Source organism: Myxine glutinosa, chromosome 6 (genome assembly GCF_964187855.1).
Source record: "Myxine glutinosa chromosome 6, kmMyxGlut1.1, whole genome shotgun sequence".
Lineage (NCBI taxonomy): Eukaryota > Metazoa > Chordata > Myxini > Myxiniformes > Myxinidae > Myxine > Myxine glutinosa.
This window is the reverse complement of record NC_136266.1, coordinates 16,236,344-16,252,526: the sequence shown is the minus strand read 5'-3', so window position 1 is coordinate 16,252,526 and position 16,183 is coordinate 16,236,344. Positions and strand designations below refer to the sequence as shown.

The 16,183-nt window shown below is 45.0% G+C and overlaps 1 protein-coding gene across 1 annotated transcript in view; it reads right to left on the bottom strand.

Annotated features, from left to right (window-relative positions):
- The window catches only part of LOC137429336 (nebulin-like), a 289,229-nt gene that overhangs the window by 52,097 nt on the left and 220,949 nt on the right, over nt 1-16,183 (bottom strand). Inside the window, exons 105-116 of the mRNA XM_078779632.1 lie at nt 9,403-9,510; nt 8,234-8,338; nt 7,829-7,921; nt 7,498-7,596; nt 7,290-7,394; nt 4,051-4,155; nt 3,783-3,887; nt 3,568-3,672; nt 3,348-3,452; nt 1,404-1,508; nt 697-801; nt 507-611 (exon numbers count right to left, since the gene is read on the bottom strand). Coding sequence (XP_078635758.1) covers nt 507-611; nt 697-801; nt 1,404-1,508; nt 3,348-3,452; nt 3,568-3,672; nt 3,783-3,887; nt 4,051-4,155; nt 7,290-7,394; nt 7,498-7,596; nt 7,829-7,921; nt 8,234-8,338; nt 9,403-9,510 — 1,245 coding nt within the window. The remainder of the gene's footprint in view (nt 1-506; nt 612-696; nt 802-1,403; nt 1,509-3,347; nt 3,453-3,567; nt 3,673-3,782; nt 3,888-4,050; nt 4,156-7,289; nt 7,395-7,497; nt 7,597-7,828; nt 7,922-8,233; nt 8,339-9,402; nt 9,511-16,183) is intronic.

The window sequence follows — 16,183 nt, the reverse complement described above, 5'->3', positions numbered from 1 at the left end:
TGAGGAGGAGTGCGATTGGAGAGGCGTGAGGGTGGAGAGAGAAGAGTATCAGGTGGAGAGGAGTGAGGGGTCACATATTATGTGAAATAAATAAATTGTGTTCATCACACCATTTCTGGATCTGATGAATTGCCAGTAACCATTTTGTAAAAATGAATGTGCAGCATCTAACTCAATATGTCGAAATGTCACACACATCCATGCCCGTGGGATTCCCATGGGTGACCCCACTAGTGTATGTATATTGTATATATATATATGTATAAATATAGATGGATATATGTATATATGTATGTATATATATGTATAAATATAGATGGATATATGTATATATGTATGTATGTATATGTATAAATATAGATGGATATATGTATATACGTAGATTTTTTTTTTTGGTGGTAAAAAGGATCACACAGTGGGAGCAAAATAAACCATCACAAAAAATAATTGGTAACTGATGATATTAAATTAACCGCTGGTAGAATGGAAAAGCACATAAATCGTACCGGGCTGGTGAGAATGGCAACTTCTTTGGCGAGGTTCATTTGGGGATTGTCAGCCGTGTACGTGAAATTGCCTCGGCTCTTCTCAAAGGATTCTCGATATTTTGCCTGTAGCAGTGCAAGGAAACAATATGTACAGTTTGGACGATGAACACAAAGTTACTCGCATAAAGGAGAGCAGAGAGAACCTTACCGGACTGAGAATGTCCATGGCTCGACGGGCGTGCAACACTGCCACGCTCTTGTACGGGTTGTAACCCACCCCACGGAGCCAGTTAAGGTCGTCCTTGTAAATTACCTGTCAAAAAACCAACACAATATTCGAGTGGGGAGACAAGACAGCCATCACCATTAATGTACACAATTTGAAAAAAAAAATTAATCATCTCATAAGGACATCTTCCACGGCCGGGTAAAATACGGAAATGTAAAATCAGGAACAAACGTTACAAATCATCTCATAAGGACATCTTCCACGGCCGGGTAAAATACGGAAATGTAAAATCAGGAACAAACGTTACAAATGATATCAAAACAGACGAGGTGAGTGCATGGGGTGCTTATATTACATCAAAAAAACAGAGAAAGAACAAGGAATGATGATAAATAATGACGGGTAAGACAATTACGAATGGGCCATCCATTTATTACAAAGGCAATGTGGTGGAGAACTGAATTGAGAAAATACAAATTGAAAAAAATAACCGAAGAGGATGATTGAAAGAAGATTTTAAAAAAGTTTTGGAAGAGATAGCGGCAAGGGGTAAAAATTCTACCATATTTGTATGTACGTAATAAGTAGATGGTCCCAAATGACAGTCAATCCCATTTTAGATTGATCTAAATAAGTACCATCAGTTTTACAGTCTTGTGCTATTCATTCATGAATCAATGCCTTACATCACTGATGAAATCTGTAGCCAGTCTGTGATGCACGAACTGTGGATGGTCAGCGATGAAACGCCATCTTCCTCCTTGTTCCTTGTGCAACTTCTTGTAATTAACCTACACCACCAGGTCATAGGGCAATGGGGTGACTCCTGTCATGTGACTTATTGTACCAGTAATATTTCCGAGGAAGTACATACTTGTGTGAACCGCTAGAATTGGCTGCTAAGTTCTTATGGTTAAACTGCAATAAGACTGCCAGCAACCAGCAACACTCTTATGGTTAAACTCTTATGGTTAAACTCTTATGGTTAAACTGCCAAAATCAAGACTCTCTGCTCACCTTCACTCTTTCATTCCTCTTTTCTCCCACCTCTGGAACAAACTCCCTCACTCTCTTCAATCCCACTCCCCCCTCCATGTCTTTAAAACAGCTGTTCACCACCATCTCTCATCTTCCCCCATCCAAAACCTTGATCTTTTCTACCCCCATTAATTCACCCCAGATCCACTTTTTAGAAATACCGACTTCTTTCCTGGAAGTCCTAGCAGTGTCCATGTGTTTTTTTTTTTACCTCTCCCACACCCTCCCAAAGTTTCGTTTCAAAGTGTAGTTTACAAAGTTGACAAAGTTTCAAAGTTTACAAAGTGTAGTTTCAGGAACTGAGTGGCGTGCTGATGAGGAGGGGAGTGTCGGTGAAGCTGAAGGGAAAGGTGTATGCTGCATGTGTGAGAAGTGTTATGATTTATGTGAGCGAGACATGGGTAATGAACGTAGAGCAGCAGCGAAGGCTGGAAAGGGTGGAAATGCGAATGGTTCGATGGATGTGTGGAGTATCGTTGAGAGACAACAACAACAAACAACATGCATTTTAAGGCCATTTTCCCTGCTAGAGTGGGAAGGCCATTTTCCCTGCTAGAGTAGGAAGGCCATTTTCCCTGCTGGAACCATTCGCCTTGCGGTCCCCATGACAATCTTCTCCATTTTGCCCTATTTTCTGCATCTCTCCTTGTTAACCCCCTTCCCATCATCTTTCGCAATTCATCATTTGTCTTCCTCTCTCTCAACGATACTCCGCACATCCGTCGAACCATTCGCATTTCCACCCTTTCCAACCTTCGTTGCTGCTCTACGTTCATTACCCATGTCTCGCTCCCATAAATCATAACACTTCTCACACATGCAGCATACACCTTTCCCTTCAGCTTCAACGACACGATACTTCAGTATCGTTGAGAGAGAGGAAGACAAATGATGAATTGTGAAAGATGATGGGAATAGAGCCTGTGATTGATGCTGTGAAGAGAAACAGGTTGAGATGGTTTGGTCATGTGTTCAGGAAGGATGAAAGTGACTGGTTGAGAAGAGTGATGGAAATGAATGTAGAAGGAAGTAGAGGACGGGGAAGACCGAGAAAGACTTGGCTAAAGATGGTGGAAGAAGAAATGCGGACAAGGGGGTTAACAAGGAGAGATGCAGAAAATAGGGCAAAATGGAGAAGATTGTCATGGGGACCGCAAGGCTAACCCCCGCTCTTGCAGGGAAAATGGCCTCAAAATGCATGTTGTGTTGTTGTGTACATCCCCCCCCCCCCTTCCCACGCCTCCTCCCCCCAAGCCCTCTCCCTCCCACAGATCTGCCGATGTCCCTGCTCTCCATCTTGTTCTCCTGCTCCCTTTATCATATGTTTTATGTGTTAGTTTGTCTTTTTGTGATCAATGTTAGCTCTTACACGAGCCTCAATCTTGTATATAAAAAAAAAAAAAAAAAAGTGTTTGGCAAGTGAACAAAGTAGCTATTTGTGCAGTGCCAAAATTAGAGACAAGCTGCATCCGGGCCTTCAAACGCAGCTCTATGATGTCTATGTGCGAAAGGGTTCTTTGTCATTGGCTTAGAAAGAGAGGCTCCTAATGAAGGTACAAGCCATACATTCACGATTAGTGATCATCACTCACATCACTGATGGTGGCCGTCACGTGGCGATGGTGGACGATGGGTTGCGCATCATACGGCATGTGGTGATGTCCCTTTTGCATGTTGTAGGCCTTTTTGTACAGCACCTTGACGAGGGAACATCGATATTTGGTAACCGTGACTACATGCATCTATTTCCCGAATGCCCTCGAATAACGCGGGTGACATATTTCATGGGAGTAAACACCAAACTAAGCTTACATCACTCGCGAGATGATTTGCTTTAACGGCGCGCAGAAGGAATGGCGTGTCCGGCACCATGATGTACTTCATCTTGTGCGTCTCGTAATCTTCGATGTACTTGCGCTGAAATGAGACACGGGCAACTCACAAAACTTAGCAGAATTAAGATGCACAAGCAATGAGAGGCCATCGGATTTGTCGGACGTGAAGCGACACCGGACAGGAAGACTTGCCTTGTTTATGAGATCGCTCGACATCTTCGCCCGGATGAAATCCGGAGCATCAGGAACGAAGGTGAACTGATTCAGATCCTTTATGGCAACTTCCCTGTACAGGTACTACAAGAGAAAATGAGAGATAGCCAAAATGTCTGTACGTATTCCATGGAACTCCATTAGAGTGTATCAAATGCACAATATGGGAATGAGACAAAAACATGAGTACCTGTATACCTATTTACGAGAGTACCTATTTACAAAGGACATGGCAGTTTGCATTTACCTTGCTTTGCTGCTGCTGTGCTTTCTTGGCTTGTATAATGACTGGCGTCTCCAGCACCGGAGTGTACTGAGTCTTCGCGATGTTTCCATGAGCACGGTAGACGAGCTACGCCAAGGAAAACAAAGAGATATTTTGGCGAAGAATACACCTGTCCGATGTTTAAAAGCCTGGTGCTTCACTTGGCACTTTGACAACAAAGGGACATTTCTACCTGGCCTGAATCGAATTAGAAGTGAAACATCATCCGATTATATTGCACAGGACAGTTCATTCACCTGGTCCACCTGGCCAATGCTCGCAATGTAGACATATTTGGAGTAACAATGACATATTTGGGAAGACAGAAGATGGCGATGCCCCTCCCCAACCCTTCCACACACGCTGACTGCCCCCCCACCCCCCCTCCCTTCAATCGCCATGACCCAGACTCCACTTATTTTCAGGAATAAAATAATTACTCAAATCATTTTTTAAAGGTTATTTTTTCAACAAAACTATGATTCCTGCATATATTTACCTCCTTCACCAAAGGTGGATGGAAGTTATGTTTTCACTCCTGTCTGTCTGTTTGTTTGTTTGTTTCTTACTTGGCCAAAAAAAAAATACTTTTTTTTTTAACAAGTGTGTTGATCACTGGTGTGTGTGTGTGTGTGTGTGTGTGTGTGTGTGTGTGTGTGTGTGTGTGTGTGTGTGTGTGTGTGTGTGTGTGTGTGTGTGTGTGTGTGTGTGTGTGTGTGTGTGTGTGTGTGTGTGTGTGTGTGTGTGTGTGTGTGTGTGTGTGTGTGTGCGCGCTCACTTATACTTGCCTACAGGTCACAATTTTAAACTGAACTTCACGAAACTTCACCAAATGATAGAGTTCGTTGTCTGACAAAATCCCATATATTTTTGGGGTCAAAAGGTCAAAAGGTCATCAGAGGCCAAAGGTCAACCACTTTTTTCAAATTTCTAAAATCCTCAATTTTAATCTGATTGACTTGAAATTTGAATAGGATATACACATCGGCTAACTGAATTCAACCACCAACTATTTTTGAGATCAGCATCGGCCAAAAGGTCAACATAGGCCAAAGGTCAACCACATTTTTTTAATTTCTAAAATCCTCAATTTTAATCTGATTGACTTGAAATTTGAATGTGATTTTCATATCGGCAAACTGAATTCAACCACCAACTATTTTTGAGATCAGCATCGGCCAAAAGGTCAACATACGCCAAAGGTCAACAACAATTTCAAATTTCTAAAATCCTCAATTTTCATCCGATTGACTTGGAATTTGAATGTGATTTTCATATCGGCTAACTGAATTCAACCACCAACAATTTTTGAGATCAACGTAGGCCAAAAGGTCAACATATGCCAAAGGTCAGCCACTTTTTTCAAATTTCTAAAATCCTCAATTTTCATCTGATTGACTTGAAATTTGAATGTGATTTTCATATCGGCTAACTGAGTTCAACCACCAACTATTTTTGAGATCAGCATAGGCCAAAAGGTTTTGGAAACCAAAATATTTTTTAATTTCAACAATTTTCTGGAATAAATGGTTAATTATTTGAAAAAAGTGCAAGGGTGCCAATAGTTTTGGCCACCGCTTTATATCTCAAGATCAGACCCTATTAATGTCACAATATATGACCGATTACGGTCACTTTTTGATTTGAAACTCACAAAGAGTAACAACATGACCATTCTATACTACATCTGATTCATATACTGCCACACATTTCAACTGCACAAATTTACAAAACACTGCAATTACTTCATTTCACGTGACAGGAAAATATCCGAGATCTTTTCTGAGTTGACTGCCAAACCAGGCTCGACTCAGACTTGACTCAGACTCCAAACCAGGATTGACCCAGACTCCAAACCAGGATTGACTCAGACTCCAAACCAGGATTGACTCAGACTCCAAACCAGGATTGACTCCGACTCAGCTCGCAAGCGCAACTCACCGGGTTAGAGTTCAGGAAGAGTGCTACATGCCTCAAGAGGCGGATCATAACATGTTTTTAACTAAGTACTTATGGAGTCAAAGTTTGTATAGCTGACTTCCATCTTGTAATTAACATCTCCACAACACATCCAGTCAAAAGTTTCTTCATCTTATTACAAACCAAGCTGATTTGCCTTTTGTTATCCTTCCTTTATACAGGTATATATGTTTCACCCCAGCGAATGATGCTCCCCGCATTCATGCGCTACATACGGAAGAAGAAGAAGAAGAAGAAGAAGAAGAAGAAGAAGAAGACAGGTCTATATCTGCAAGAACTGACCTTACCTAACATTATAAAATGCTTCCTTGTGTGAATGGGATTAATTCAGTTTATAGTCCAACTTTGTACATGATGGCAAAGCAATATCGTCACCATCGCCACAGTGTGCCAAGAGCGACAAAGGGGAAATCGGTCAACCATGGGAATCATTTTTGGAGTGTGGGTTTCTGAGGAAGAAATGAAATTGTGTGTGTGGTCTATTGAGGCTCATTACCCTCGCCTGAGGAGAGGGTACTGCATTTGAGTGCGTTTGTTTGTTTGTTTGTCTGTTTATTTGTCTGTTTGTTTGTTTGTCCGCACAGAATAAATATGATTTTCTCTGCAACCGTTGGTCCAATTGACAGGAAGCTTTCGCCATAGTCCACCATGCGCCTCCTCCTGTAGAATTTTTAAATTAGAATTATGACGTCATACGTCACGTGGTACGGGCGCCATCTTCGAAAAACCTAAAAATTTTGCGCCTATATATCTCCAAAAGTGCTGCATAGAAAAAATTGAGATATGGCTCATTGTAAAGAACTCTCCATGGGGAATAAAATATGTTAATGATGATGTCATATGTGCCTCATTATGACGTCATAATTCGACAAGTACAAAAATTCATCCGATCAAGATGAAATTTCTTGAGCGCCATCTTGGGATAAATTGGTGAAGGGAAAAAATGATGACGTCATCGGTCACGTGGTTCGGCCGCCATATTTGTTTTTAACACAAAAGCCTTAAAAACAACTGAAAACACATCCTGGCGAGGGTCTGCAATCTCTGATTGCTCTTTCTTGTTTAATCTTGTGTTTCGTTCTTTGAAATGTCTCATCCATGACGATTGTCCCGATACATCTTGCATTTCAAAACACATGCAGGTTGCACTCAACTCTGCCCCATGTCAGTTGTGCTTAAGGCAAGTAAGATAATTCAAACTACGGGAAACTGTTTCCGAGTTAAAGAAAGCATCGGCTCACATCACTGAAGTGCTTTTTGACCTCCTGCAGTCGTAGGTATTCAGGAGTATCTAACACAGGTGTGTACGTATGCCTCACTGCCTTGGCGTCCTTCGTGTAGCCAGCCTGCGGTGAACACACAGAAAGCAGGTCATTGATGCATCTTCATCATTTCAAGCGAATCAATTACAACCACAATGCAATTTTACACCGAGAAACTGCTCCTTACCATGAATACTTTGAACGACCTGGCCAAGTCTAGGGCCGGCGTATCTGGTACGGTACATCCCACGTCATGCATCCACACAAGGTCTTCCTTGTACCTGCTCTGCACAACTCAGAGAAGATAAAGAATACGCTGCAGCATAAATATACCGGTAATCTCAAGAAAACGTTTTAAGGTCAGTGAAAGCTTCATTCATACACTGAAGGAGGAAAGGAGGAAGGTTAGAGATCAAACGAACATGGGTATCAAGAAAGAAAAAGAGGAAGAATAAATAAATAATAAATAAGAAAGGAATTCCAAATCAAATAACCATAAACAGCTCGTCAGAACGTACATCACTGAGCTCTTGCGATTGAACCATTTCTCGTGTCACTGGCTGGGAGATCATTTGGCCTTTGATGTGCTGGTACGGTAACCGGTACTGCACCTGAAACACGATGACATAGCACAGCGATCCACTAAAGCCTGAGGAGTTCCCAAGCTTTGGCACTTGTATACTGAAAACAAATGTTCACTTATTGATGACAAAGGTGGCATTTCGGTGGAAATTTTCTTACAGGTAAAAATTGTTTGACTGCTGAATACAGGATGGGATGGGAGGGTTAAAATTTCTGCTACATTTATGTTCATAAAAATAAATGGTCTCTAATATTTTTGATGAACAATAATTATTCTTCAACAAAATATATATATTTAATTATTTGGAGAGAATTCAACAGAAAGTTAAAGAAAAAACTACCTCACTAATGGCTTTGCGAGCCGATTTGGCGTGAACAATCTCGAGCATATTCTCCGGCAGATGCACTTGGCCTCGGCTGCTTCGAAAATCCTTCAGGTAAAGATTCTGAAATGGAAACAAATGGTGGATGACAATCAGCCAAGCTGTCTGACAATCAGCCGAGCTGTCTGACAATCAGCCGAGCTGTCTGACAATCAGCCGAGCAGTCTGACAATCAGCCGAGCTGTCTGACAATCAGCCGAGATGTCTGACAATCAGCCGAGCTGTCTGCCAATCAGCTGAGCAGTCTGACAATCAGCTGAGCAGTCTGACAATCAGCCGAGCTGTCTGACAATCAGCCGAGCTGTCTGACAATGAGCTGAGCAGTCTGACAATCAGAAGAACTGTCTGACAATCAGCCGAGCAGTCTGACAATCAGCCAAGCTGTCTGACAATCAGCTGAGCAGTCTGACAATCAGCCGAGCTGTCTGACAATCAGAAGAGCTGTCTGACAATCAGCCGAGCAGTCTGACAATGAGCCGAGCAATCTGACAATCAGAAGAGGTGTCTGACAATCAGCCGAGCTGTCTGACAATCAGCTGAGCAGTCTGACAATCAGCCGAGCAGTTTGACAATCAGCCGAGCTGTCTGACAATCAGCCGAGCTGTCTGACAATCAGCCGAGCTGTGTGACAATCAGTCGAGCTGTCTGACAATCAGCTGAGCAGTCTGACAATCAGCTGAGCTGTCTGACAATCAGCCAAGCTGTCTGACAATCAGCTGACCTGTCTGACAATCAGCCGAGCAGTCTGACAATCAACTGAGCTGTCTGACAATCAGCCGAGCTGCCTGACAATCAGCTGAGCTGTCTGACAATCAGCTGAGCTGTCTGACGATCAGCTGAGCTGTCTGACAATCAGCCAAGCAGTCTGACAATCAGCTGAGCTGTCTGACAATCATCCGAGCTGTCTGGCAATCAGCCAAGCTGTCTGACAATCAGCCGAGCAGTCTAACAATCAGCCAAGCTGTCTGACAATCAACCGAGCAGTCTGACAATCAGCTGAGCTGTCTGACAATCATCCGAGCTGTCTTACAATCAGCCGAGCTGTCTGACAATCAGCCGAGCTGTCGAGAAAACAAGTACCACGGAATCTTGATATTCCTTCCCATATTAAGTTACAAAATACTTGCCTGACTTTGAAGCTTGTTCGCTTTCTTTGCTGTCAGTACACTCACGGTGTCTACAGGTAACTTGTACGCATTGGCCTTGGTGTTCTCGTATTCTTCCCTGTACTTGTGCTGCAATAAACAGAAAATAAAAATGGATGATGCAGCAGTAAGACAATCAGGAAATGATCTTCAGCTTTTGGCAAAACGTCACAACAAGGCACAACACAACAATTAACCAGACTTGGGGGCGCAATGGTTTGAGCATCTGCTCCGAGTATGGGAGGTCTGCAGCTTGAACCCGGCCGAGTTATACCAAAGACTTTTAAAATGGTGCGGCCTGTTTTCTTTATTGAGGCTCAGCAGTAAAAAGGATAGAGCACAGGCAAACAACGATCAGTTGGTAACCATTGCACAGACACTGATGGGCCATGTGGCATCCACCTGCTTCGACATTCCTTGTAAGGGAATATATACAGGTATCTTACACAAGCAATAAGTGTCCACAAACGTCCTTGACCACTTTATCATTTTTATTCGCTATTAAATTGGCTTTCTTCAAAGAACTAACCTGACTTCAAAGTCAGGTTGTGGATCGCGGCTAAATGTTCATCATGGCTCGTCCTCTCCCTCAGCATCGAAGTCCTTTCCAAGGGTGTGGTGCTGACCGGGCCGATGTGGTGTGGTGCTGACCGGGCTGCCATGGTGTGGTGCTGACAGGGCCGACGTGATGTGGTGCTGACCGGGCCGATGTGGTGTGGTGCCGACCGGGCCGGCGTGGTGTGGTGCTGACCGGGCCGACATGGTGTGGTGCTGACCGGGCCGACGTGGCGTGGTGCTGACCAGGCCCCCGCAGCCGTGGTGCTGACGCCGCCCCTCCCCCCCCCCCCCCCCCCCCCCCCAGAATTTCCATGTTCGAACCGTTTCCCGGTGTGTACCCTGGTTTAGAATAGGTATACCGTAACCCTGCGTGTCGTAGGAGGCGACTAAGAGGGTTGGCATCAGGAAGGGCATCCGGCCATAAAAACATTGCCTCAAAAAGAGAAACATGACATTACAACTACATATGGGCAGGGTACAGCCCGAAGTGGAGATCGGTTTCTGAGGTTTGGGACAAGGAATGTAGGGACAATGACAGGGAGATCAGGAGAAGTGGTGGAAGTATTGGTCAGAAGAAGAGTGGACATATGTTGTGTGCAGGAGACGAGATGGAAGGGAAGTGGGGTGAGAATGGTGAAGGGTAGGCAGGGACAGAAATACAAGTTTGTGTGGCAAGGGTGCCTGGAGGGCGTGAATGGTGTTGGTGTCCTGTTTTCTGAGGAGTTTGTAGACAGTGTGGTGAGTGTGACTAGAGTGAGTGATAGGTTGATGATGGTGAAAATGATGATTGGAAAGCTCTTGGTGAACGTCTTTCATTTCATCTTGGTGAACGATCATATGCTCTGCAGGTTGGTCGGAGCGATGAAGAGAAGGACAAGTTCTGGTGTGCGATAGAGAAGCTGATGGAAAATGTGAAAGATGAGGAAGTTCCTGTGGTTGGAGGAGACCTAAATGGACATGTGGGAAGGAGTATGGACGGTTTTGAGGGAGTTCATGGGGGTTACGGATATGGTGTGAGAAATGGAGAAGGTGAAAGGATTTTGGAGTTTGCTGATGGAGCTGAATTGTTGATTTGTAATACTCAGTTCCAGAAAGAGAATAATAAACTTGTTACATACACGTCAGGTGGGTCGAGGACAACCGTTGACTACCTGATGGTGCGTAGGTGAGATAGGGGGCACCTCCGGGACACAAAGGTGATCCCGGAGGAGGAGGCTGTTTCACAGCACCACTTGGTTGTCTGCGACATAAGGGTGAAAGGTGCGAGGAGAGCTCGGCGGGTGAAGTACCAACCGGGAATGAAGGTGTGGAGGTTGAAAGAGATGACAGTAAGGGGGGCATTAAAAGAGAAGCTGAGGAGGGTCGAGGATGATGTGATTGAGCTTGAAAGTGGTTGTATGTCAATGAAAGATAGTCTGTCGGGAGCCATTGGTGAGGTATGTGGATGTACAAAAGGACCACCGAGGCACTCGGAAACATGGTGGTGGGATGATGAAGTTGGAAAGAGGATTGACGAGAAGAGGAAGAAATTCAAGGAGTGGCAGAAGGCGAAGGGTACGGGAGCAGAAAAAGCAGGGCATGAAAGTTATAAGGCAGCCAAGAAGGCTGCAAAGAAAGAGGTAGCAAAGGCGCAGGAGGCATGTAGGAAAATGTTCGGAGAACGCTTGGATTCGGAAAAGGGTCAGAGAGCGGTATTCAGGATTGCAAAGCAGATAGCGAAAGAGAGGTGTGATGTGATGGGGGTGAGTTGCTTGAAGGATGAAGTGGGACAAATCGTTGTGGACCCAGATGGAATTAAAGGAAGATGGAAAAGACATATGGAAATGCTGTTGAATACAGAGAATGAATGGGATGGCAACATAGAGAGTAACCCAGTTTTCGGACCGGCAGAGAAGATAACTGAGAAGGAAGTTGAGGAAGCGATAAAAGCAATGAAGTGTAGAAAAGCGGGAGGGCCGACGGGAGTTGTGGGAGATATGTTGAACGCAGCAGGAAGTTGGGGTGTGAAGAGAATGACAGAGATCTGTTATCTGGTGGTGAAAGAAGGCCGCATTCCAGTGAATTGGGAACTGAGTACCCTCGTCCCTCTATACAAGGGGAAAGGTGACCCTCTGGAGTGTGGCTCGTACCGAGCGATAAAGTTATTGGAGCATGGAATGAAGGTATTGGAAAGGGTGTTGGAGAGGAGGATAAGGAAGAAGGTGAAGATCGACGAAATGCAGTTTGGATTTATGCCAGGAAGAGGAACGACAGACGCGCTCTTTGTTGTGAGGCAGTTGCAGAAGTACATCGAGAAGAGGAACAAGTTGTTTCTTGGGTTTGTTGATCTGGAGAAAGCATTCGATAGGGTTCCACGCGAAGTATTGACATGGGCATTGAGGAAGTTAGGAGTGGAGGAATGGTTGATCAGAGTAGTGATGGTAATATACAAAAGAGCACGCACAGCTGTAAGGACAAAGGATGGGAACAGTGTTGAGTTTGAGGTGAAGGTGGGAGTGCATCAGGGGTCGGTACTAAGTCCACTACTATTTGTAGCTGTGATGGAGGTGCTGGCTCAGAACGTAAAGGAGGGTTTACCGTGGGAGTTGTTGTATGCAGATGATCTGGTGTTGATTGCGGAAAGTATGGATGGACTGAAGGAAAAGATGAACAAGTGGAAGGAATGTATGGAGACAAAAGGTCTGAAGGTGAATATCGGAAAGACGATGGTGATGGCAAGTGGTAAAGCATGTGGTGAGGTGGAAAGAACTGGGAGGTGGCCATGTGCTGTGTGTGCAGGAAGGGTGTCGGAGTGAACTCCATCAATGTACAATGTGCGCTGAGTGGGTTCATCAAAAATGTCGTGGTCTGAGAGGGTCATTAACCAGTGTGGCAGCTACATTCAAATGTAAGGTGTGCACAGAGGGAGCTGCAGATGGAGGAAATGTTGAGTAGGATCTTGGAGACAGCGTGAAGCTGGAAGGTGTGAAAACATTTTGCTACCTCGGGGACATGCTGAATGGAGAAGGTGGATCAGACTCGGCAACGGTTACTCGAGTGAGATGTGCATGGAAGAAGTTTCGGGAACTGAGTGGCGTGCTGATGAGGAGGGGAGTGTCGTTGAAGCTGAAGGGAAAGGTGTATGCTGCATGTGTGAGAAGTGTTATTATTTATGGGAGCGAAACATGGGTAATGAACGTAGAGTTCTTTCGAAGCAGCTTTCGAAGCAGCTCCTTTTCAAAGCTGTTCCATGCGCTCACGCTTTCGAAGCTAAGTAATCTTTCACAATTGTGTTTTTGTCGAGACTGTATCTATCTTTCTGTGTGTGTACCCATAGCGTATCTTTAGGAAAATTTTTGGTGCTAATTTTTTCGCACTTGTATACACAATCGTCGGTTACTGCGTATCGAGTATTCTGAGGCCTAGTACTCGTAGGCTTAGGCTACCGTACCGTCTCCGACCTTGTGGTTTTGTTTTCTCTCAGCTGTTCATCGAATGCGCTGCAATTATTTTCGTTCTCTGTTCATCCCAGTCGTTCACCCCATACCTCCTTGTTAATATCTCTACTCCAAAAAAAAAAAAACCCCCAAAAAAAATTTCCTTCTCAGGTCTTATTCGTTTATTTGTTGTTCTTATTTGTTCGTTCGTTTTTCGTTCACGTTGTTCGCGATCACGTGATCAGGTGGTTAGAAATGTATAATCTCTCCCCTGAACAACTATTTTCTCTCATATATTATAACACCTTCTTCTTCTTCTCCTACAAAAGGATGCTTTCGTCTTGCTCACCAAATCTATTCATTCCAAAAAAATAATAATAATACCATCTCCTACAGTTCCTCTTTTCTACATTCCCTAAACTCTCCAGAACTCCACCCCTCCTTCAGCGTCCTCAAACGTATTTTTGACTCGAAGGTCTCAAACTCATTTTGCAAAAAATGTTCGTTTCCCATGAATCGTACACTTTTCAAAATCCAATCTCACCCCTCCCCTACAAATCTTCCCCATCCCCCCTTCCCTCCAAATCCTCCCCATCACCCATCCCTTTCAAATCTCCCCCCTTGCCCCTTCCCTCCCCTCCCTCCTAAACTCCTCCCACACCCCTCCCCTCCGAGACTCTCCCTCGCTCCTCCCCTCCTGGACTCCCCTCTCACCCCTCCTCCTCAAAGCATCCTCCCTGCTTCTTCCCCCTTCCAACTTTCACCTTTCATCTCCCCCAACCTTCTGCCTCGCTCTTCCCCCTCCTCAAATAACACCTCACTGTGCCTCACCCAATCTCCATCAAACCTTTTGTCCGCCCCATTCTTCCCTTTCTCCAAGCTATTCTGAAATCTATGAAATCTCTGACACACCTTCAACAGCTCTCCCTACCTCTTCCTCCTCTTCCACATCTTACCCTACCCCTCCCCCCCCCCCCCCCCTGTTCTGTACCCGATGCTCCCCCTTCCTCTTCATTAACGGTATGGACCTCAAACATCCGGGGCCTTCACTCAAACTTGACTGATCTCTCCATACAGGTTGCTTCTGACAAACCAGATGTGATCTGCTTAACAGAAACTTTCCTCATTCATGATGTCTCTGATGCCTTGGTATCTCTCCCAGGTTACTCCCTCCTCCGGTATGATAGACCTGAGCCTCGTCCTGGAGGTGGGGTTGCTATCTTTATAAAAAAACTCTCTTCCTCACTCGCCCTCCACTGCCCTCTCTCCACCTCACCCCCAGGAATACCTTTGGCTACGGCTTCCCCTTCGCTCCCACCTTTTGTTCATATGTGTGTTGTACCGTCCACCAAACAGTGATGACTCCATCTACATCTCGGTCTGATAATATGGACCAACTTCTATCTACCCATCCCAACTCTCTCTTCCTCATATGTGGTGATTTCAATTGTCACCATGCCAGTTGGCTGGGTGTGGGTACCTCTCTCACCAGCCATGGCGCCTCAGCAAAGGACTTCTGCGACTCACTGGGACTGACACAATCTGTCAATTTCCCGACCCGGATCTCAGTCAATGGAGCATCTTCTCTTCTGGACTTGGTTATGACTAACTTCCCTGAAAATGTCTGCTGCTCTTCTTCTGCTCCAATCGGCTCATCTGATCATGTGCTTGTCAAAGTGGACATCTCTCTGACCATTCTCAGAGAGCCTCCTCAGTGTCGACGAGTCTGGCATTTCACTCAGGCCAACTGGCACGGTCTTCAAGCAGCCATAAATCATCTGGACTGGTCTCCCATTTCTACAGCCTCTGACATCAACTCATCCTGGGAATTCTTTCAAAGTAAATTGCTCTCTCTCATGCACAGATTTATCCCATCTCGTCTTCAGTTGTCATACCCTTCCTCCCGTCCATGGTACACGGAATCTTGTGGTGAGGCTGTTGCCCTGAAACAACTTGCTTTCGTCTCCTGGAAAGCAAATCCAACGGAAGGAAATCTCATTTCCTTTCACAAAGCCCGAAACAAGTGTGTGTCCACCCTCAGGAGAGCCAGGAAACAATATCTCACCGTTCTCAAGACTGAACTCTCTTATCTGTCTCCCTCTTCCAAATCCTGATGGCGTCTGGTCAAATCTGTTTCTGGCGTTTGTTCCCCCTCCATCCCCTCCTTCACCTCAAACGGCTTAACGGCTGACTCCGCACGTGAAAAAGCTGAATGCCTCAACTCTGTGTTTGCCTCGAAATCTTGTGTCCCAAACCCATCCCTCTCTGTACCCACCGTACCCAGTCGTACCCAGCTGCTCCTGGACTCCGTGTCCTTTCCTCGTGACAAGGTGGAAAAGTTTCTGTCAACCCTCGACTCTGATTCTGCAACTGGTCCTGACGGCATCAGCCCACGGGTCCTAAAATCATGTTCTTCCGCTCTTTCACTCCCTCTTTCTGTTCTCTTCACCCTCTCTTTTGCTCAAGGCCATTTGCCATCTGCTTGGAAATCAGCCAACATCACCGCTTTGCACAAAAAAGGTGCAAAAACAGATCCTAGCAACTACAGACCAATCAGCCTTCTCCCAATTATCAGCAAAGTCATGGAATCCATCATTGCTTCAGATATGAAATCTTTCCTCTTCTCCAATGGCTTGATCTCTGATCATCAATTTGGTTTCAGACCTGGTCACTCTACTCTGGACATGCTGCTTCTGCTTTCTCAACAATGGATGGAGGTCCTCAACGCCAAACAGGAAATTAGAGCTGTCTCCCTTGCATTTCACGTGCCTTCGATACGGTCTGGCACC